Source organism: Zalophus californianus, chromosome 12 (genome assembly GCF_009762305.2).
Source record: "Zalophus californianus isolate mZalCal1 chromosome 12, mZalCal1.pri.v2, whole genome shotgun sequence".
Taxonomy (NCBI): domain Eukaryota; kingdom Metazoa; phylum Chordata; class Mammalia; order Carnivora; family Otariidae; genus Zalophus; species Zalophus californianus.
The window spans coordinates 35,475,166-35,498,928 of NC_045606.1; the positions used below are offsets into that span (position 1 = coordinate 35,475,166).

The following is a 23,763-nucleotide window of genomic DNA, read 5'->3' on the forward strand; positions in this document are numbered from 1 at the left end:
AAATTAAACTTTATCATAGGTGTGTATGTATAGGAAGAAACAACAGCCTAGATAGGGTTGGGAACTGTCCGCATTTTCAGGCATCCACTGGGGGTCTTGGAACATATCCCCCGTGGATAAGGCAGGGATAACTCAATGCTATTTCTCTTTAAAAATGTCTCTTGATATCTAATTTCTAAAAATAAAATTACAGAGCAAATGGATGCTATAAATATCACATATTTAAAGTAATTGATGAATATCATATTTTTCTTCAATGTTACATGACTAACAATACTTGTCAACTATAATCAAATACTGAGAAAATTTGATGCCTTTAAAAACAGGCGCACATACCAACAGTGAAAAAGAAACCTGATGGAAAATACAAATGGGCTGATATGGTAGCAGCAACAAGGCACTTAGATGTGGCATTTCAGCCCCATGTCCTAAAATCAAGGAGTCCTTTTAGATGTAACAGTAGAACAACAGATATAAAGACAAAGATTATATTTCGACTTGCCAGAAAATTAGTAAAGAAAGTTCACACTTGAAGAAGCTCTACTTACTTCAAATGGATTGATTACTCAACCTTGTCAAAATCTTAAGTGTTCTGCTACATTTTAATCTGAACTTTCCAGTAAAAGGCATGCTTTTGGCCAATTTGTGTTTGGGTAAGAGAAGAACATTTGAGTCTCTTTTTTCCTGGACTTTAACACTTTTATTTCATTTTATTTATTTATTTTGGGGGGGGAGGGGCAGAGGGAGAGAGAATCTTAAGCAGGCTCCACGGCCAACACAAACCCAGACGGGGGGCTTGATCTCAAGATCCTGAGATCATGAGCTGATCTAAAATCAAGAGTTGGATCCTTAACTGACTGAGCCACGCAGGTGGACCCCCCCCACCCCGCCGCCCTTTTTTCTTAACATTTTTAAACTCCCAATGGACTCTTCTGGCTGTTGTTAACTACCTTTGTACAAACACGCAGTAAGAAACTGAGTGACCAGACAGAATAAGAAGCTTTACATAATATATATAATCCTGAAATGGTTTAAGAAAATGCATATTAATCTATTAAATTATATTATATTTTATTTTTTTAAGGATTTATTTATTTATTCGAGAGAGAGAGTGAGCGAGAACGAGGGGGGGCAGTGGAGAGGGGCAGAGAGAATCTAGAGCAGACGCCCTGTTGAGCAGGGAGCCTGGTGCTGGGGCTGGATCTCATGACCCTGAGCCAAAATCAAGAGTCAGTCACTTAACCGAGTGAGCCACCCAGGTGCCCCTATTAGATTATATTTTATTTATTTATTTATTTTTAAAGATTTTATTTATTTATTTGAGAGAGAGAATGAGATAGAGAGAGCATGAGGGGGGGAGGGTCAGAGGGAGAAGCAGATTCGCCGCTGAACAGGGAGCCGATGTGGGACTTGATCCTGGAACTCCAGGATCATGACCTGAGCCGAAGGCAGTCGCCCAACCAACTGAGCCACCCAGGCGCCCTTGCGCCCTTAGATTATATTTTAAATGGCAGAGGCTCCTTTTGAAAAACTTTGCCACAGCCATCTGCAAAGTATGTGATTATTTATCTATTTTACACATCAGGTTTTTTTTTTTTTAACTTAACACGGTCCTCTTAAAGCTATACTTATGTTTCAGAACACAAGATTTGGTTATTACTGTAACTCCACTACAACAATCTCCCCAACTTACTTAAATTAGCTATTTGACGTTAAAAATGGTTATGACTAGAAAAAGCATCATCAAGATCTAGCACATTCTGATAATACCTAACCAACTATCAGTCATGCATCTGAGTAAAAGCAATCAAGTCTTGGTTTTCCAGAATACCACTGAAATATTAACACGAGGTTTTTTTTTTTTTTTTTTAAAGATTTTATTTATTTGACAGAGAGAGACAAAGTGAGAGAAGGAACATAAGCAGGGGGAGTGGGAGAGGGAGAAGCAGGCTTCCCCCTGAGCAGGGAGCCTGATGCGGGGCTTGATCCCAGGACTCTGGGATCATGACCTGAGCTGAAGGCAGACTCTTAATGACTGAGCCACCCAGGCGCCCCTTAACACAAGGTTTTAGCAATGAAAGTGATCAATAAAACAAGTTTGATTCCTGGTGCTGTTAACTTCAAAATGGATGCAGCTACAAGCTGTAATGACACCTTTCAGGAAAGCTGATGTTTAGGGGAAGCATCGCTTCCAAACACCCTCAGTACCCCCCAGTGCAGCCTCCCTCCACCTCCTCTACTCGGAAACCTCTTATTTCAGAACACACACACACACACACACACACTCTTTACATTCACAGAGCAGCACTGTGTGCCTGTGTGTTGTTACCCCAAGTGCTGAAACAGATATGACAGCTACTCATATTAGAGGCAAATCAAAAGTGCATGGGGAAGGAATGCCTAGCTTTATCCTGGAGAGTCAGGCTGACTTCAGGGAGGAGATGCCATTTGTGTAGAGTCTTGAAGAATGAGTAGGCATTTGTTAGGCTGAGAAGGGGAGAGGCAAGCTGAGTGGAGAGAATGTCTAAGGCATGGAGGCACAAAATCTAATCACATGCTGCTTCAAGCAGGAGGACAGAGGTCTGGAGTGGCGAGATCACAGGGGTGTGTGGGCCAGCAGGGATGGAGAGAAAAGTCAGGAACAAACCGCTGCAGAGTACCTAGACTTTTTAACCTGTGGGCAATGGGGAGTCAGTGGCAATTTTTACTCCTTCTTCATCTCCCCAAGCTTAGTGGTTTCCCACGGTTGGTCCACGCTACATGGCCGCTCCCACAGCTCCTTTCTATAAGCCAGTCTTGTCTTTCCAGGAAAAAGAACATCAGCTTTTCAGACTATAGTCCTGATATTTCATCCACTCTGGAAGAGTGGGATTTCATAGTCATCTAAAGAAATGTTCATGCATATATGTGAAGACCATCATTTTTGGAATTTATCTCATCTTCCTCACAGTAACTTTTTCCATTCTTTAGAAAGTTTTAATTGTAATTTTTCTAATCTGTTTTTTTTTTTTTTCTAAACTAGTAAAAGCTAGTTTTCTGGAACTAGGTTACAGACAGACTTTGGCCCATTTAACAAGGTCAGACTGTTTATTCTTGACAGAATTCTTTCCCACTGTAAAAAGGTACTTTTAAATGCCACATTCCAAGAGCGGTGCCAGTAAGCCACTGAAGCATATTTTCCCACAAGAACTGATACCATGTGCAGTCCCCACCTCACTGAAATCACCCAGCGTTACATAAGGTACAGATAGTATTCAACGTCACTGTGAAATCTATCAACTAGAGTCTACCAGCAAGTATTCAGAAAACGCTTCCTTCTATACATTTCAAACCATCGTAACCTTTCAAAAGTAAATAATCAAAATAAAAATGAGAAAAAGAAATGGAAGGGTGGCTTTAGAAATTAAAAAAAAAATTAAGATGGCAGAAGAACAGAAACCTTGTAGCTTTGTATTAGTATCCAAACCTAGAAGTAGTAGAGACTTTTCTCCCTTATTTTGGGGCTTTTATGGCTGAGTTGTTAAATTTACAGCCCCACTTTTAGATTCTGCCAACCTTCAAAATAAATACATGAGCAGTGCTAAAGTAAATTCTCCTACGCTTTCCCCTTCTTTCTTTTGGATGCTTCCCTGAGACTTGAAGGTAGATTATTCCTCCGCAGCCAACTGTAAAGTTTAACATTCAAATTTATGAGGGATTTAAAAATCATCAGTATCCTTACAGACTACTGGGGGCAACGATGTCACTCAAACTCTGTGCTTCAATCGTCAGAGAAAAGGAAAACAAAGAGAGAGCAACAAGAGGAATAGCTCAGCAACTCAAAGAGCATCATTTAGAAACAAATTTGGCATATTAGCAATAAGGTCAATGAAATATTAAAGAAAATCCAGCATTACAAAGCAATCATAAAAGTTTGAGCTTCACTTTTAGAAAGACCTTTACAGATTAACATAAACATGTACCTAATCTCCGTAAGAACCCAACTAGACTAAATAACCAAAAGAGACTACAATGCAGACATTCTCAACCTTTTCCTATAACATCATGGTTCCTCCAAAGATCCAAGAGATCTTAATTTTTAATTAAAACATATCCTACAGAAAATGTTAAGTGGACAAGCTGGGGAGGTGTATGGAGGTTTATGATCTTGAAGAAGAAGGGGTTAAGGACACTGATTATCTGTAAGTTAGGAATGGCTGCCCAGACAGACATTCAAAGTGCAAATGTTACTTCCTCAGGGCTCAAGTTGCTATGAGGGAGTGAAGCAGGCAACTGGGAAGATTAGCTAAAAGTCGTGTCTAAAGCAAAAAACCAAACCAAAACAAAAACCCCAAAAGACAAAGAAAACAAAACCCAACCAACCAAACAAACAAACAAAAAAAACAAAACAAAAACAAAAAACCACACACACACACACATAAACAAAAACACTTTAGATGTCACTTTGATGATGCAGTGACCCAAGAAGCAACATGGGAAATGTGGCTGGAAATGCATTCACTGATTCACAGGTGAAAACAGGGAGCTGGGAAAGAACTCAATGAAGTTCAAGGAGTAGTGAGAAATTTGGTGTGGTTAGATGACCAGGAATAGGTGTTTATGTGAATGGGGGTGATCTCTAAGTGGGAGGAAAGAAGAGTAGGTTGGGGCTACACTACAAAAAAACTTTGTATGCCATGCTTACAGAGTTGGAATTCATTCTTTAGACACCGGAGAATCAGGAGGATTCATTTCATTCACTCATCACGTATTTATCAAGTGCCCACCATGTGCCAGAAAGGCACTGTGGGAAACACTAAAATAGTATAAATTTGGAGTGAGGGTATAAAAATGGATATATCCAATGTAACAGAAGTTCAATAACATATCTCAACACAGGAACTTACACCATAAGTCTGCCAAAGCCCAAGCAAAATGAAGATACTGCCACCTGTCCTTCCTCCCCTGGAAGTAAGTAGTGACATTTGTAAAACACAAGCAGCTCACATATCCAAAGAATATGTGAAAGAGGAGGTAAAAATGCAAGTTACAGAAACACTGCTTTATATTCAATTCCAAGGACTGTGTCTTATACTCCTTTGGATGAAACATTAACACAACCGAGTTAGGCAAATTTAGGGGAGATGAAATGATCTCATTAAATAGTTTGTCAGACTAGCCCCTAACCAAGCAAAGAAGGCACATTCCCCTTAAGAATGGGTTAGCCTGGTGATGGGTATTACAGAGGGCACATACTGAATGGAGCACTGGGTGTTATACGCAAACAATGAGTCATGGAACATTACATCAAAAACTAATGATGTATGGTGATTAACATAACATAATAAAATAAAAAAATGTAAAAAAAAAAAAAAGAATGTTAAACTTAAGACCCAACAAAACCTTTTCCATCTTCTGGATCCCTCAGAAACCCTTTGCCTGCAAAACCTTTCTAAAGCACTTGGTCTTGTGAACCTTAAGACAATGCTTGGTCTGGACACTCAGACTTGGCCTCAAGTTCTGAGATCTGAATGGCATCACACAGGGTGTCCATACTGATAGAATATAAAAAATCAGGTGACAACCAGATCACGTCTCTGTGGTACCTTGATAGGACATGGCAGCCAAAAGGATGTATGGAATCAAAGAACATCCTGTCCTTTCTTCGAGTAAAACACCCTGCAGGGGGTAGCATTACAGTTAAAACCTTTTTGTCCAGAACTAATCGGCAACAGTGACCACGTATGAAGAGGCTAGAATTAGGTGAGTCAAATGAGTATCTTTTATACACAAGGAAAGCAGTCTTTTGATTAACTTCGCAAGGATATGTGGTACAGCCACACACCCACATGCACAGACACACACAGAGATACATTAGCTTCTGGCATGGGAGAAATTCTCACCGTGGTCATCAACGATCGCCTTCACTTCGGGAGGCAGAGTTCACCTATCAGATGGTAGCTCAAAATGGGTTTTATTGCCGTGGAGAATGCACGACGAAGGATCTGGACGGGTTTTCATGTTTGTGTTGGCTCTGGCATTTTCCATGTACCCAGCCCTGGGAATCCTGAAGAAGACGTGTCCTGTTCCCAGCGCTGTGCACTGCCCCATTGTGTTCCACTTTCCTCACTGGTGAAAGTGAAAACGAAACCAGCACAAACACTCCATTGTTCACTATGAAATATGTACTGGCAACTGGAAATGTTCACAAAACAGACCTGGTTGTGTCATGGCGAGGGGATGTGGAGTGGGGAGGGAGTTACGGGCGCCTTTCCGGCTTCAGAGGTGCGTCCTGCACTTTCGCTGAGGTGCTGAGGCGACAGGACTTTGGGTTTTTTCCATTATACTCGACTCATGCTCTTGGGTTGATTTACTCAGTATGCACTGGCAGTGTCTGCAGGCTTCTGGGGGAGCAACTCGGCTGCCCGAGCTGAGGCAAAAACCCTGCCAGGTCTCCATAGGAAATACAGCACGCACGAAGAGGAAACAAGCATAAACAATTTATTTTCTCCCGTAAAAGATGACATTGTTCTCCCATCTCTGGTCCCACTTCACTTTGTCAAGTTGGTGCTGTAAAGTGAACTATTCCAGACACAAACAGAGAAAATGAGCACAGACTCTGTGATGTGCATATCCAGGGGGCCTGCCTCCAGACAGGTTCCGACAGGACGATGCTGCTGACCTCTCTGGGCATCTGGCTTCCTGGCCTGACCCCCAGCCCAGGAGGGTTCCTGAGACACAGGACTTGATCAGACTGTGTCCCTTCCCCTTATTGCATGTCCGCTGCTAACTATACATTTCTTTTGGTGGTTATTTTATGAAGATCTGTCTCCCCATTTTGATGAGGAGCTCCATGAGAGCAAAGACCTTGTCCATTTCTAGTCCCCATCACCCCTCAGGTTCGCTGACAGTGCTTGGCACACGGGAAGTGATCAGTAATTATTTGTTGACCGAATGCTACGACTCCATTTCATTACTCTTCTCCCTTAGGCTCATCAAAAAGTTTCTGAATCCGCAAAGTTCCTTCAGGGTTTACTAAATGCTACCAAACTAGGGTTAGAGTAGGAAACCACCCACTGCTAGAGGCATAAGATCGGGATGTGAGGAATTCGAGTTTTTGTAATACTTGTGGTATTAAATAAATGAATGATCTGAAGTAAAGTAATTTGGGGAATCATTTATGCCCCAAGTGAGTTTTTCTAACTGGTAGAGCTGTCAAATGAAAGTCTTCCCAGGTTTACTGTTTACTTGTTGTCCTTTGGTGATTTCTACAGAGAGGAAGATGTTTTCAGAACACAAGTGTCTCTCTCTTTTTTTTAAAAAAAAAATTTATTTGTTTACTTGAGAGAGAGCGAGCCAGCGAGCCTGGGGGGAGGGACAGAGAGAGAATTCCAAGCAGACTCCGCACTGCCCAGGGAGCCAGTCACGGTGCTGGATCCCATGACCCTGAGATCACAATCCACGATGAAATCAAGAGTTGGATGCTTAACAGGCTGAGCCACCCAGGCACCCCCATAACAAGTGTCTCTTAATAGGACAGATGATGTGGGAAAAAAAAGACCCTTGGTGAAGGGGAATATAATTCAGTTAGTGAGAATTTCATTAAGTCATTAAAAAGATGGGAGAAATTTCTTACTCTTCCATTATGGTACAAAGTGGAATTTTCCTCCAAACTATGTGTATTACACACAAGCATTGGAGGAAAAATGCTAATTGTACCTTCTGTCTAATGGTTGTAGGAAGGCCCTCCAACGACACTGAAAAGTCACTGTAAGGCTGTTCACTGCAGAGCAGAGATGGGTTTGCAGCAGGCCATTCCTGGACTTTATCTCAGCACGTGAAGTTACAGAGACACGAAAAGGAACAACCTCATTTTAAGATGTGGACTTCTCTCTATCCACGGGCAGCTTCCTGGTGACTGTCCTGGGGGAGTGTCTGGATGTCTGGCAAATACATCTGGATGTAAAACCATCAATACTGGCATTGCTCTGGACAGCCCTCGAAGAAGTCTCACGTACAGTGAGTGTAGCGTGGTGTGTGCACTGTTGCAATTATGCATCCGGGTGATTTTAAGGGGGTGGACACACACAGGAGTGAATCAAGAGAATGTTTGGCTTTTCCTAAGCAACAATCCATTTACAAGACGTTCAAGTCTGCACAAGTTTGGCAGAAGTTTTATTCTGAGGTCTACATAAAAAAATCAGTTAGCCAGGGGAAGCCTGGGTGGCTCCGTCCCTTGAGCATCTGACTCCTGATTTTGGCTCAGGTCATGATCTCAGGGTCGTAAGATTGAGCCTGCTTGGGATTCTCTCTCTCCCTTTGCCCCTCCCCCTGCTCTCTCTCTCTCGCTTTCAAACAACAACAACAAAAAAGGTTAAGTTAGCCAGAAGGTACAAGTTCATGCCTCAGTGTTCTCTACTGTGTCAAAATGTGGCATGAGCTAGTTGTTTTTTGATTACAATTTTAACAAGAATTAAAATATATTTTAAAAAACAGACTATTGGAACATTTGTGGAATCTCTGGACGCCCTTTGTAGAAGCCAATAATTCCACAGAACATAGTCTCATACCCTCTGACGTACTGGAGCCTACGGTGTGGAGGGGAGGAAGGGAGAGGGGGTGGTAGGTGAGAGCCAGAGTACAGACGTCCGATTTTCCTGAGCTCTTTATAATCTACTTGGTGAATTCAGACTTAACCTGGTCACAAACTGCTTGTCTTGAGTCTCAGCTTCCCCACTTGCAAAGGCGGTTGGCGAGGTGTTCTCCAAACACCGCATCTAACAGCAATAGCACCGTACCACCTTGCGTGTCGTACGGCCCAATTTGGAAAAGCGGTTAATAAAGATTTTGCATCACAGAGATGTGAAGAGATGTGAAGCCTGCTCCCTCTCTGAGCTGCTGTTCATAGCGCTTCCTGATGATCGGAGTCATCACCACACTGCTGCTGATGTCCCAGCTTCTGCTCCTCAGACTCTCCGGGTCAGACCTGCGTGCACAACCAGGTGTGGCCAAAACTGCTGGCTGAGTGGTTGCTCTCTTTTTTTCTCTTTTATCCTGACAGACACAAACGAGTTGCACCATACACTGCATTTGACACGGGAAGTACTTAGAAATGCCGACTTCAGAATGACCCTAAATATAATTTTAGCTAGCCTTGTAGGCATTCTGTTGAATAAGCATATATTATTGAAACACTTCTGTCACCAAGATTATATAACCCCATGAGTCATGATCCTCACACACATCACTTATGTGCAATGGAAAGAACCTCCCTGTAACCTACTCTGTTTTTCCAAAAACGTAGTAGTATTTCAATACTGGTCACAGGAGTGGATTTTCACGGCTTCAGAGAAATTTCCGATAAAAATAACCCACGTCAGGTATGAAGTGTAATGGGGTCCCACCGCTCTCCACAGTCCCCAGCTCCTTCCTGCACCACAAGAGGTCTCACGCACATATTTACGTGCATTCCCGTCCCAATGTGCGCACTTGGCCCGTTTGTCTGCAACCTGTTGCCCTCAGACTTGGGTGGACACACAAGTGGTACAATCTGCTGTCAGGAGGAAGGACCCATTCCGATCAGGGAATTGCAATGCCCTGAGTGTGGCGGGAAGGGGAGGCGTTTCAGACTCTAGCTGGAGCATCTCCCTGGCAGCCTGGATCCGATGCTCCACGAAGGGAGGCCTGGCTGGTGCAAGGGCCAGGGCAGGCTCCTCTGAAGTATGAGATCCAGGCCAGGGGCCCCTCGCCTGAGTCTGAGGCATTCGCTACAGCCATTCACGTCTTCATTCTACAACCTTTAAATAAATAGGTATTTGTTACACACCCTAAGTTACGCACCACCCACAGCTACGACAACTGTCCACTCTTAAACTGTCCTAAATTTCTTCCCAAAAGGCCAATTCCTTCCAGGAGCATACAGCCTGATATAGAAGACCCTAAAAATAATTACAACCAAGAGAGAAAACGGTGTTATGAAAGACATGAGTAAGATGTCATTCTGAACCACTGAAGGAGGAAGGTGGGACTGACTTCTGCAGGGAGCACCAGAAGGGGACACTTGAGTCAGGCTTTGGCAGAGAACTAATATATTAGCATTTCTCATGGCTGTACGATGCCAGTTTCGAATCAGTTAACTTGTAATTCCTTTAACATTCCACAGATTAAGTTGATTCCCAGGTCCTGTATGACATAACCCACTAAAAAATGTGTATTTCCAGGAAGTAGAACTCAGTCTTTTTCACTTCAAGAAATTCTAAAAATAAATACCAGTTCAGTCTGAAAAACTGATCCTAAGTCTTTATATATCACCACGTATATGGTAACTAATGCATCACGATACTAAATGGACTTTTCCTTAAATAGAAAAACACAAAACAATGGGAAAAATTTTAAATGCAGTACCCTTTAGGAATCATAACCTTTATTACTGACATTAAATTCCAGCTATCATTCTTGCAAATAATGTCAAATTTGTTCCAGTGTCTTTCCCAGTTGCTAGTATTTTTTACTTTATGTCACCATATGAAATACAAAGTATGCAGTACGAATTAGACACTGAAAAATCAGGTATTTATGACTGCCTTTCCCCTTTTCTCTGTGAAATAATTTGTCTACAGTTTCCTGTCTGAACATATCAACTTTCAGCAAGAATGGAATGTTAATTGATGTTACGCACAAGCTGGGCTATCATTCCTCAAATTTAATAAGCAAAAAAAAAAAAATAAAAATAAAAAAAAACCCAACTGGGTTTCCTGTTTTTATTTATGGTTTTTTGTGCCCATTTAGGGGGAATCAAAATAAAGAGTCTGTCTCAGTTATGCCTCACCCTTCCCTCAATTAAAGTACCCAAGGAGATCAGTTCCTTCCATTTGCTTCCCCGATGACCACTGGAATCACAAAGCCTATTTAAACTTTTCCTCCGGGACGCCAAACAACATGCACAACTATATTCTAGGGAAGCCCACAGCCTACCTAACCCTTCCCACTGGGGAAACACACAGACTCAGCAGTTCGGCTGTAATTATGTAAGAATACAAGGGCTCACTCGACCCAGCCCAAAGCTGAGGCATATCCTTGAAATACCGTCTTGTGCTTTGTCTTCTCAAAACTATGATTTATCTTTCAACAATGGTGACACACTCCAAGGAAACCTCTGTAAAGATTCTGACTCCCTAGGTAAAGCATAAAAGGTTGGGAAAGTATGTGGTCTTACGTGTCCAGGTTGTAGTAACCATATTTTGGGGGTGGGGAAATGGAACACTTTTGTAAACTGAATGTTTTCCTAAGCCAAGTTATCTCAGGGAATTTCCAGCTCCCCTTCTGTCTAATTCCTCAGCTGAGGCATTATGCAAATTTGGGTAAACAATTCTTTGGTGGGCAGAATATCAGCCTCCTAGTGGTCACTGCCATCCCCCAAGTCATTAGGATGACCAAAGATGCTGCCATACATTTCTCAGCAATGCCCTCCACCCAGGGCAGTGCCACCCATGACGGAGAATCGCTTCAGGGCTAGAGAGGGACTATGTGAAAAATGACATATTGACCCAAGAAGAGTCTTTTTTTTAAGGCTTCATCTAATGCTTTGAGGACAATTTTTACAGTCTTCATGGACCTAAGGGGATTCGTGGCATCAACCTCCTACCCCAAGTAAGTAGCACAGTAAAGGGACATTCCCTGGCTTTTTGTATCTCTGCATGAATTCACTGCATGTAAAACAGGTCTTTCAAAGATAAAAGTTCTTAGTGCCTACTTCACGGTTTTGTGTCTGAAGGAGATAAAAAAAACCCTAGGATACCATAACTGTCATTCTTTGACAAAACAGGCCCTTGGGTTTACCCTTTGTATTTTGGCTTGGATGAAGGCATCACCCAGCAGCGGTGGTGGTGGTGGTGGGTGGGGGGAGGCTGCTGCTTATTCATGGGGCAACCTAGTTCCCTGTAAATTTAATTTCTTCGTCATAGTCAGCACCATAGCGTCCGAAGAGTGCTTTCACACCCTGTGCAGGTACCTGGCTGCTTCCCACCCAGGATGCTACAGACAGATCAGCGTTCCTGGGACTCTGCTTCCCTAAACCCTTGAGCTGTGTTTCCCCAGATTTTGTGTATGCAGCTCTGAAAATAGTGGTTATGGCAAAAAGCATATGAAACTGGTAACTGATTCCTTTCTAGTGGTGACAACGTAACGGACGGTTTCTGCAACAGGTCCGGTCTGTGACAAGCCCAGGCTGGATGCGTCTGTAGTTGAAAGCAAAATCCTTTCTTTCTAGCCCTTTTTAAAAAGTGCAAAGACATTTTGTCCACCAACTGAGCACAGGCAGTAATAATCTTAGGGGCATGGTATCAGGGCAGTTCGTCATTTAAAAGAGGAAACGTAAGCTTAATGAAAGAATAGCACTTTCTCACTCACCACTGAGGTAAGAGCCATCTGAAAACTGTAGATGCGGGCAAGGCCGAAGTCAGCCAGCTTTATTTGTCCACTGCTGGTCACCAGAATGTTCTGTGGTTTTAGATCACGATGCACTACACGGTGAGAATGAAGGAAGTCTAGACCTCGGAGAAGCTGAAACATCATATCCTAAATAAAACCAAAAAAGAAAATCAATAAACTGTCCCAACAGAAATTCAACATGCTGAATCCTCAGCGTTGGAAAGCATTTGATGCATAAATGAATTCGTCTCCTTTCCTACCTCTCCAGTCTCCCATTCTCAAGGTCACTAACAAAAAATTTCACATTGACCTGTATTTTATTAATGAAAGGAAAATTTAAAAATAGTTTCAGATGGTATGGGAAATATTCTGGAAGATAAATACCAAACTGGTGTCTGTAGTGAACTGGGGAGAGGAAATAAGTGGTAAGAGGGAGACATTTTTTATTTCATACACCTTTATATGGTTCAATATGTTATTTCAACAATTAAAATCCAGTAAATGATAATAATATTAATGGTAATTCCTACTACTTTTATAGCACCGAACACTAAGCACTCACTACATGTCAAGCACTGTTCTAAACACATTCTGTTTAGTAACTCAATATACAACCCAACACTGAGGTAAATAATAGCGTCACCCCCATTTCATAGGTCTAGAAACTGATTCCCAGGTGTAAATAATTAGCCCCAAGTAACAGCACTAGCCAATAGATAAGTCTTGATTCAAACCATAGCCTAGAAAAAGTGGGTTCAAGTCCCCAAAGCACTCCTTTATTAGATCAATGTTCGAATGAGTACGTGAAGCCAGGTAAGCCCTTTAACCTCGCCAAGCCTCCATTCTCCCATCTGTAAAATGGGGAAGCAACAAAACCTACTTCAGAGGATCACTGTTTGTAAAGCACTTAGCGTAGTAGTAAGCGTTCAATAAATGGCAGCTCTTACTGCTATCATTATCAACTGGCATGGAGCCGGGGTGGGGTGGGGGTGTTCAAAAAATAAACCAGTGTCACATCTTTTTCTAACTTTGGAACCGGTAAAATTAGAGAGAAGATTTAAACCTCAGAAACAGTGTCTGAAAGTAGGAATTCAAGATGCTGACCACTGGATCCTTTGAAATCTCGGGTTAACAAGATTGACCTACCCTCTAAGATACTGTGCAAATGGTGTACACAAGGGAGGATGGAATTATTTTGTTCATATAAGGACTAGAAAAATGGGAAGGCAGCATCATGGGCTTCAGAGCCGGCAGAGACTGTAAGGACACACTTGTTCATCAGCTGGACCATATTTGGTTATTGGTTCACGGTCCTGGTTTTTCGTTCAGAGCTGGGAGTTCTGTCTTTACATGCCAGCTTGTTGAAAACCAAAGCCTCAGTTCTCCATAAAATGAAGAGAAGATAGTGCTTATTTTTTATAGTATTATGAGATTACATGAAGTAACGTATGCAAAGTGGATGGTGCAGTTCTGGCACATGGTAAGCATTCAATGAATGACAGTCATTCAAGTGTTCTGTTTCCCCAGGGGAGATAGTCAAAAACAACTGTAAGACAATGTGGCCAGTGCCATCAGGAACTTGCTGAATCCTTAGCACTGGAAACAAAGCACTGAGAAGAGGTATGCAATGTCACAGGTGTACTAGAATCCCTTTGAGATGCACTGGCATGGACATTCTGAGCTGGGAGGGTTTACATTCCAGGTTTTCGAAGGCAAAACTCTCGGCGAAAACTGCACTGGTGAGGGTCAGTCCTTCAGGACCTGAGAACCATGGCAAGTCACACACCTCACAATACACACAATTCCAGTGTGAAAACGAAGCATGCAATGTTAACGAAAGCAGTGGGGCAAATCAGTCATTACTGGAAACGTATGCACGTGACTTGTAAGCCCTGGATTTTAAACAGCATGATTAACCTAAAGTAATGCCATGCCAGCCTGTCATCTTTCCCTTCCTATATTTGCTAAACACCACCCATTTAACACTGTACAAAGAATAAATCTGTTTGGGCGCCTGGGTGGCTCAGTTGGTTAAGCGACTGCCTTCGATTCAGGTCATGATCCTGGAGTCCCGGGATGGAGTCCCACATCAGGCTCCCTGCTCAGCAGGGAGTCTGCTTCTCCCTCTGACCCTCTTCCCTATCGTGCTCTCTCTCATTCTCTCTCTCTCAAATAAATAAATAAAAAATCTTTAAAAAAAAAAAGAGTAAATCTGTTTGGTTCATTTTTCAGCGTTCAGATGCTTTAAGCAGACAATTAGCAGAATAAAAATGTTATAATTTGAATTAATAATAAAGCCCATCTAAAGTTTATAAAAAACCTGAATCAGAGTAAAAAAAAAAGTGTGTATTGCTTTTAGTTCGGTATTTATTTATATAGGACGTACTACGTCTTTCTTATTAAACTGGTACATGCTTAATGCAGAAACTTATAAAAATTTTTAAAAATCCAGAGGAAGGTGGCGCCTGGGTGGCTCAGTTGGTTAAGTATCTAACTCTTGATTTTGGCTCAGGCCATGATCTCCGGGTCATGAGATGGCAGCGCGCAGTATGCTTGTCCCTCTCTCTCTCTCTCTGCTCACGTGTGAGTGTGCGTTCTCTCAAATAAATAAATAAATATATAAATAAAATATTAAAAAAAAAAATCCAGAGGAAGAACAGAAATCACTCAAAATTCTACCACTTAGAGAACAGAGAAAAATTCACTGTTAAATAATTTTTGTCTTTCTGGTCTTTCAAAAATTACAGACGTTGCTATATTTGTAAGCATAAGTATATTGTATTTACATATATAAATATATATAACATATAGCACATATAAAGAATATTAATATACACTTTTGTATTTATAAATAAAAGTGATTATTAATCTGTACACATCATTTTGTGGTTGTTTTAAAAACACTTAACGATTCATTATGAATATTTTTGCCACGCCAACAAAATTCTTCTACTATATATCTTTTTTTTTTTTTTAATGCAACATGATTTTTAATAGCTGCATGGTTTTCCCCCCTGGGATATGCCATCATCATTATTATTTGGTTTTAGTTGCCTTATTTTGGAACTTATACTGAGAATCTAGTTCCCCTTCATTTAAAGGCTGGGGTACATTAAAATGACTTGTCACCATTGCATCTGTTACAACCAGCACGGTTTAAGAGTGCCAAGCCTTGTAAGTGCACTAACGCTGATTCCATGTAAATGATGCTTATAGATGTATGGGAAGTTGATTTTACATAAGGATTACCATTCTTTAGATTTTTATTAGGCTATTTTAAAATTTTTTTTGGTGAGCAAACAGGGTTTTCTTTTAAACCTACAATATCCAGCTACAGTTGCCCTACAATATCCAGGGGAACTATATGAGCTTTAAATTAAAAGATTTATAAATTTTTTGCCCAAGTCTCATGATCTTAGTAATTCAACTGTGAGGTAGGTTGATGCACGTTATAGACCTATAATAAGCGTTATGTGGGAACCCGCCTCAATCTTTAACCGTCATTCACTGGAACACCTAATCTCGAAGGGAAAATATACTCCGCTATGTCAGGGACTCCAATCACAAAGAAGAATAAGACATGGTCCCAATTCCTGAGAATGATATGAACGAATAAAACTGTAACACTAAACAAGGCAGGAAAAACACCTTTCCTTCAGAATCACAAGAAGTGCTTGGATCAAAGACATTTCAAAGGATTCTTTACTTAAGTTTATTATCTGTTCGATCTCAGTTTATAGTATTGTGAGACATACTTTTAAATTAGCTCCTCGAGATTTTAATCTAAATTAATCTTATACAAGATACATATTTCACAGTAATCCTGGTGATACAAGGCAATGAAACTACGGATACTGCCAATTAAGGCTCTTTATGTTAAACAGAGATTTTTACATTACAGTGCACGATTCTGGTAGCAAAGGTTTAAACATCTAGTCATACTTAGGATAAACAGTCACTTGGGGCCCTCACTCCGAAGCATGTTTCAACAGGACACCATCATGGAATGAAGTCTGGCTCCCAGTGATTCTGGATGGGGTTTTGTCCTTGGTCACCCCCTTAGAAGATTCTGCACTTCAGTCTGAATACTAGAAATCTGTAAAGCTGTGTAATCATTTCTTATAGGTGTTCTAAAGGTTCAATCCTATTGTTTCTTCAAAAACAAACAAACAAACAAACAAACTGAAAACTTACCTCAAGCTTTTCTAATGGGAAAAACTTTTATCATTGGGTCTTTTTTTCCAACTACATAGTGTAATTAATTCCAAAAGATACTAAAACACCCAATTTATACCATATAGTAAATCACACAAATGACAGCTTTCAATGGACAATTCTGGATTTTTGGCTTTATCTATGTTGACATAGTCATGTCCTCAAGGTTTGAGTGACAAAAATGTACATCAACAGCCTATCTATTTAAAAACTAAAAATAAGACCTACACAACCTGTAGTCAATCATTTCTGTCCTCCTTATAATGTGTAAATTACAGTGTTTTCAAATTTGTTATTCAAGTTTCAAGTATCTTCATAATGGTTTGTTGTTTCCTACAAAGGCCTCCTATCTAGCTTGTTTTCTATGGAGGGTATTACAGGAGTCTAGAGCCTAAAATGGATCACATACAACAAAGGTACTTTACATTAAACTGACACCATGTTGGTTTAAGGTAGGGGTTATGATTAGGAATAGAAATAAAAGATCATGATCACTTACACATAAAGGGTGATGGTAAAAGCCATAAAGAAAGAAGAACACTTTAATAATAATGACAATAATGAGGGCTAGTCCTAGAATCTTTTTTTGTTTTTGTGGATCATGACTATATGTTTTAAAATTCTTAATTGTGGTGAAATACAAATAACATAAAACTGACCATCTTAACCATTCTTGAGTGTAGAGCTCAGTACTGAGTTTATTCACACTGTGGTGCAACCAAGCTCCAGAATTTTTCCATCTTGCAAAACTTAAACTATACCCATTGAACAATTCCCCATTTCTCCCTCCTCTCCAGACCGTGGCAACCACTCTCCTAACTCTCTGTTTCTATGAATTAGACTACTCCAGATACCTCAGTGTAACTGGAATCGTACTGTATTTGTCTTTTTGTGACTTGCTTACTTCACTTAGCAAAATGTCCTCAAGATTCAACCACGTGGTAGCATATGTCAGAACGTCCTTCCTTTTTAAGGCCGAATGATATTCCATTGTATCTATATTCCACATTTTGCTTATCCATTCATCTGTTGATGGACATATGGGTTGTTTCCACCTTTTGGCTACTGTGAATAATGCTGCTATGAACATGGGCGTACAAATATCTCTTTGCAGCCCTGCTTTCAATTATTTGGGATATACATACCCAGAAGTAGAATTGCCAGATTTAGTGCTAGGATCTTTTAAAATCACAGTTCTCCCGTGAAGTATGATATGATATTACTACATAAAGCAATGGAGTAGTGAATAACGAAGCCACGTCTGGGTCAGCTGGCAAGTCCTTCAATCACTGGTGATGTCACTCACTCCTATGTCTATGCACAGGGATAATCTGCTGAATGTCTCCACATCAAGCTGACTGTATGGTATACACCTTTATTCTACTTCAAAACTTGACAGAAGCTCCTTCATGCTTCCACTGATCAATTCCCAACAACAACAATGGGCTGCAAAGACTGCTTTATCGACAGGTTCCCCCCACTTCTCATTTTGGTCCTCAGGAGTCCCCAAAGAATGCCCATCTAAAATCACAAAGGGCAAAACAAATTCCGACAAAGCAAGAGGGGGGTTAAAGCCGGTTCCTTAAAACTTCAGATCACCTGGAAAGTTGTAATTCATGAATTCAAAGCAAGCAATAAATGGGAGGAGCTGGAGATGAGCTACAAGAGTCACATGTGAGCTTTGTTCCAGTCAAGCTGTCTCCTATTCTCTGTCACTTCATCACACTGTGCCCCGGCCGGGCGTGGCCGTGGGCGAGAACGGGATAACTGAGTAAGGGCAACACATCGCCTCGGGACTCTTCGGCAGAAACAAAGGCAAGGCCCCTAATTGCAAGTGCTGACTTTCTATTTTTACTGCTTCTAGGCAACTGGATAAAAGCATAAGAAAAGTGGCTTTGTATGCCAATTTTATTAATAAAATATGTATTCTAAAGAGAGAACGAAAAGAATCCATATATTACTCATTCCTGGAAGTGATGATAATGCTGAAGTAAGTAAAGAATTGGTCTCAACTAACTAGAAATAAGAAAAGAACAACTAATTTTTACCGAGCCTGGAAATGTTGGTATTCGAAGGACAATGACTAAATGGATGGTCTGAAAGAAGGAATCATTATGTCACCATGATGGCTATTATTAACCCACAGTGGAAAGTCATCGGGAATTGAAACTACAAATAGCAATGTTAATTATAACTTTTTTCAGAGCAGGATATAAAAATCGGCATTGCATAAGTAGGAAAATACAAAGCACAAGTGCCTAGAGGTTACTGACTAATGATCCAAATGGTTTTTGTCCTATGCACGTTGTTTTGTGATCTTTTTAAAACATTTAACAACACACTGTGGATATTTCCCCACTTCACCGCATATTCTTAATAATTTTTTTTTAACAATATGCTTTTTAATGGCTGCATTTGGAAAAATACCTTCTTATCTTTCCCCATTCTCCTTCTCATTTCCCTCTTCTGAGAATTTTCCCCTCACTTAAGTACTTCCCTCCTCTCCAAATGAGGTAATGTATTACAAAAGTTGGTTTTCTGCTCCAGAGTGGAGCATATTATTATTTGCCTCCTGTAAGACATTGTTGGTTGCCAGCCATGGAGGACTGGTCCAAGGTAATCACATTCCCATTGGTTAGGAACTGATCCAGGGATGGACATGAGACTTAGTGTTAGCCAATGAGACATATGGGCAAATCTGCTCTAGAGTTTCGGGAAGTATTTTTCCCCTTTGTAAGAGGACTACAGTAGAAAATTCTTGCTGTACTTCCTCCTCACCTCCCAGCCCCCACCCCCCATCCGGGCATCTTACACTAAAAGTGCTACTGCTTGAGGATATGACCTTGCAGTAGCAACCATCTTGAAACACAAAGGGAGACATCATCTGCAGAGTGTAATGAGGCAAAGAGTGAGTTTTCGAGGATATTGCTGAATAGCTGCATCAACTCTGGGGCTGCCCACCTCTAGTCCTGTAGTTACAGCAATAATGCCCTTACTTAAAGCTATTTTTTCATTGAGTGTTCTATAATTTGCAGTTGAAAATTATTCTAACCAATCAAACTTAACTAAAATTATATTAACTAAAACCTGTTAAGGTCACTATCTTTCATTTACAGCTCTGTTTGCCTGACACCCCCTCCCCCGTCACAGGGCCTGTACCAACATTCCTTTCTTGTTGCCAGTTATCACTTCCAGGTGGTTATCTTTTTCTCTTTGAAACTTACACCTCCTTCCATTTATTGTCACAACATCCTCTTCTTCATCGCTATCACCTGTTATCAGTCGTCCATATTCCTCAGGGTCTACGGCTCATCCTCTCTACCCTACATTCACCGTTTCCCTGCATGACTGCAACACTACGCAGGATGCCCTAGCTACCACCTTAACCTCAGAGACCTTTGACTTCTTTAACCCCATGCCATTCTTTGCCATTTACTTCCATGGCTAAACACAGGAATGTGTGATCACTCAACTCTGATATAAAATATTTTAATTAAAAAATGTTTAAATTACTTTAATTACATTTATTTGAATATCAACATAGCACTTAAATTTACATAAGCTTATTAGACAGCATAACTAATTAAACTTGGAGAGCAACTTCTTCACACACCATTTGCTATATCTGCCAATTCCCTCATCTCTCGTTGGTCATTTTATCTTATCTTCTATACAAAGCTTAATCCTCAGTTAGCCCAACCACTCTTTCTTTCTTGGCTGCTGTACCTGTATTGCAGAGAGCTGTGTGGGTTGAGGGGGGAATGATCATGTGTGTGTCCATTATCAATATGAAGTCAGCCTCCAGTCCTGATTATCATAGTGCCAGGTAACCCTACTGGTCCCTAATGGGCCCTCTTGCTGTCCTTATAAGCTGGTCTGAATTTTTACCACTGTCTCCCTACATTATCAATCTTCCTTTCTTCTCTTAGCACTCTAGCCTACACTCCACTACAGGGAGAAATGCAGACCATCAAGGGAATGCTATCACCTCCCTTATGTTCACCTATAAATGTATAAGCACTGGCACCTAGCCCTCTCCTTTATCTTCTGGTAGGAAAGATTTCCTTCCTTCTACATAGTATTCATCTTCCTCCTAAACTCTGGGTCACATTCATTTCAGCTTATTCAAGTCACCATTGCTCTAACTAGCCATTCCCTTACCCTCTCTATTGTCCCTTGACCAATAAACAACCCAAGCGACCCCCCTTTTTTTTAAGATTTTATTTTTAAGGAATCTCTACACCCAACATGGGGCTCGAACTTACCACCTTGAGATCAAGAGTCATATGTTCCACCAACTGAGGCAGCCAGGTGTCCCTCCCCCTTCTTTTCTCAGATAATGATCTTTACACAGCAATGCACATTTTCCTATTTCTCATCCACATCATGTCACTACAGTGAATGGAGATGTGGCAGCTCGTACAAGATCACTAATAACCACTCGTTTGCCACAACCAATGGGACATTCTACTCCTAAGTTAACCCTGCCATGGCATTTCACACTGGATCCCTCCCTCCCCTTTGCTGTTCTCCAAAAAGAAAAAGATCTTCTATGTTTCTGATTAGAAATGTAACACATATTCACTGTTAATATAAAAAAAATCAAAACACAAGGAAAAACATAAATACCACCCACAATTCTCCCATCCAAAGATAACCACAATTAACATATTGGTGTATCCTTCCCGGATTTTTCTATGCACATATTCTCAAATAGAAAGTTATTTTCTGTTTTATAAATGGAATACTAGTGTATATGATTCTGTAATTTCCCTTTTTCACATCATAATGTATACTGAACTCATTTGCATGTCAAGGAATACAGATCTACTGCCCAATTTTTAATGGTCATGTGCTATTCTACTTTTATCTGTATACTATCTTTAGCCAAACTTTTTTTTAAAGATTTATTTATTTTTAGAGAGAGGGAGAGAGTGAGGGGGAGTTGGAGGGGGAGGGACAGGGGGAGAGGGGGAGAGAGAAAATCTGGAGCAGACTCCCCGCTGAGTGTGGAGCCCAACGCCAGGCTCCATTTCACGACCCTGAGACCCTGAGATCATGACCTGAGCTGAAATCAAGAGTTGGGTTTTTAACAGACTGAGCCACCCAGGTGCCCTTAGCCTGATCTTTTTTAACATGCAGACCTGATCCCATCAGATCATTCTCATGCTTGAATGCCCTCAGACAAAGCCCATCTGGCTCTCTGGTCTCCGATCTTGGACTCCTGAGGACTTCCTCCAACTTTACTCACTCACTGCTCTATGGCCCCATCTTCTGAAAGAGGGCTCTGCTTTAATCACTCTTCCTTCAGATACACTAGACTCCTAGGACACTGTATTAACAAGTGTCCGTAGATGTTCAATGACTTTTCACCGAGGAGTGAGACCCAAACTGTATTGGAAATGACTATGAAGTCTATAAACACCATGAGCTTAAAAAGAACTCACTGACTCTCTTCCCAAGGAGGAATACTCTGGCAGGTGATAAAACTCTAGGGAAACAGAAAAAGTAGGTTTGGATTAGGGGATAGAGACCAAAGAGGCATAGCACAGAAATCAGTATTCCTACCTGTTAGCCATGAGAGCATCTTCATATGTGTGTTAAGACTTTTGGTTCATTATTTCAGAAATATAATACCCCTAGGTCTATAATGAACACTGAAGCATGGAATAAAAACAGTGAAAGATGTTTTCTTTCTGTCTTACCAACTCTATCCAAAATTCTTGCAACCTGATCATCAAAAGACATGGATTTTAGCACACAGTTCCACAGTTAGAGGTATGACTCTAAGTAAGTCACTTCTCTCTCTCATCCCTAAGAGAAGCATTCTATAAATCAAATTACGTTGCTTAAGACACCACTTGGGTGCAGAATTAGACCACTGGCTAAATCTTCTAATCCTTTAATTTCATATCACCACATCAATGTTTCTCAAAGCGTGGTCTCTTAATCCAGTGCTACCGACTAAGTTCCATTGCATCTTGGCCACTAGCCAACTGACTAACCAAGGCCCAACTTTTCTGAACCTCAGTTTTTTATTCACAAAAATCAGGATGGGGCATCTGAGTGGCTCAGTCGGTTAGGTGTCTGATTTTGGCTCAGGTCATGATCTCAGGGTCCTGGGATTGAGCCCTGCATGGGGCTCCGAGCTCAGCAGGGAGTCTGCTTCTTCCTCTTCTCCCTCTGCCCCTCCCCCTGCTTGTGCTTCTGCACTCTCTCTCTCTCTCTCAAATAAATGAATAAAATCTTTTAAAAACTCAGGATAAATTCTGCCCTGCCTCCATCACAGAGCTGCAGAGATATTATTATTATTATTATTGTATATTAAATATTTGATTTGTTTTTTAAATTGTCAAGTGCTATTGAGCTAGACTGTAAATTTCTTGAGAAATAGGAACGTGGGGCCTGTTTATACTCTCCATGGAATCCAACAAGGCACCTTACACAGAGAAATCTGTTGATTTTACTTGATTTGATGAATTACTTAACAGTGCATAGACAGGCATGTAGATGAAATATAATGACTTTTGCTCTTGGCTCTGTGTACAGGAGTTATATAAAACATCTTCACTAATTAAGTTGATTCCTGAGTCGTTAGTGAAAAGGCTACAACTCTCCACTGTGGTTTATCAGTTATTCACTAAGAATTTATTGAGTATTTGCCAAGTGGAAAGACAAAAGAAATTTCTCTTGGAAATGTATATAACCTAAGCGAGCCCCCTACATGTGAGATGCAAATTTCCATTTTTGAGGGCAGTATGATTTAAAAGAAAGGCCACTGAATTTAGAGCTAAGAGCACTGCATCCGAACTTCTACTTACTAGTTATATAATTTAAGGCAAGTCATTTGCAACAGTTGTGGGCCTTGGTTTTCACATCTATAAAAATGGAAATAACCTTGAAGAGACTTAATAAGATATATATTTATATATAATTACATATATTGTAATAATATATAATTACATATAATAAGTAGGACATGACATATTTAAGTACTTTATATGGTGTAAAGTGAACACAATGCATTACTACCACTTATTCCAAAGAAATAGGAAGTCCCTCCTATGTGTCAGGCATTGTGTAGGTGATGTTACACACACACACCTAAGACAGGGGCTCTGGGCACCCTTGTTTGGATGG

At 40.7% G+C, this 23,763-nt stretch overlaps 1 protein-coding gene across 4 annotated transcripts in view; it reads right to left on the reverse strand.

The window, feature by feature from the left end:
- Window positions 1-23,763, reverse strand: part of CDK6 (cyclin dependent kinase 6) — a 233,323-nt gene that overhangs the window by 107,293 nt on the left and 102,267 nt on the right. For all 4 annotated transcript variants that reach the window (XM_035723196.1, XM_035723197.1, XM_027573270.2 and 1 more), the window contains exon 4: window positions 12,388-12,555. In XM_035723196.1, coding sequence (XP_035579089.1) covers window positions 12,388-12,555 — 168 coding nt within the window. The remainder of the gene's footprint in view (window positions 1-12,387; window positions 12,556-23,763) is intronic.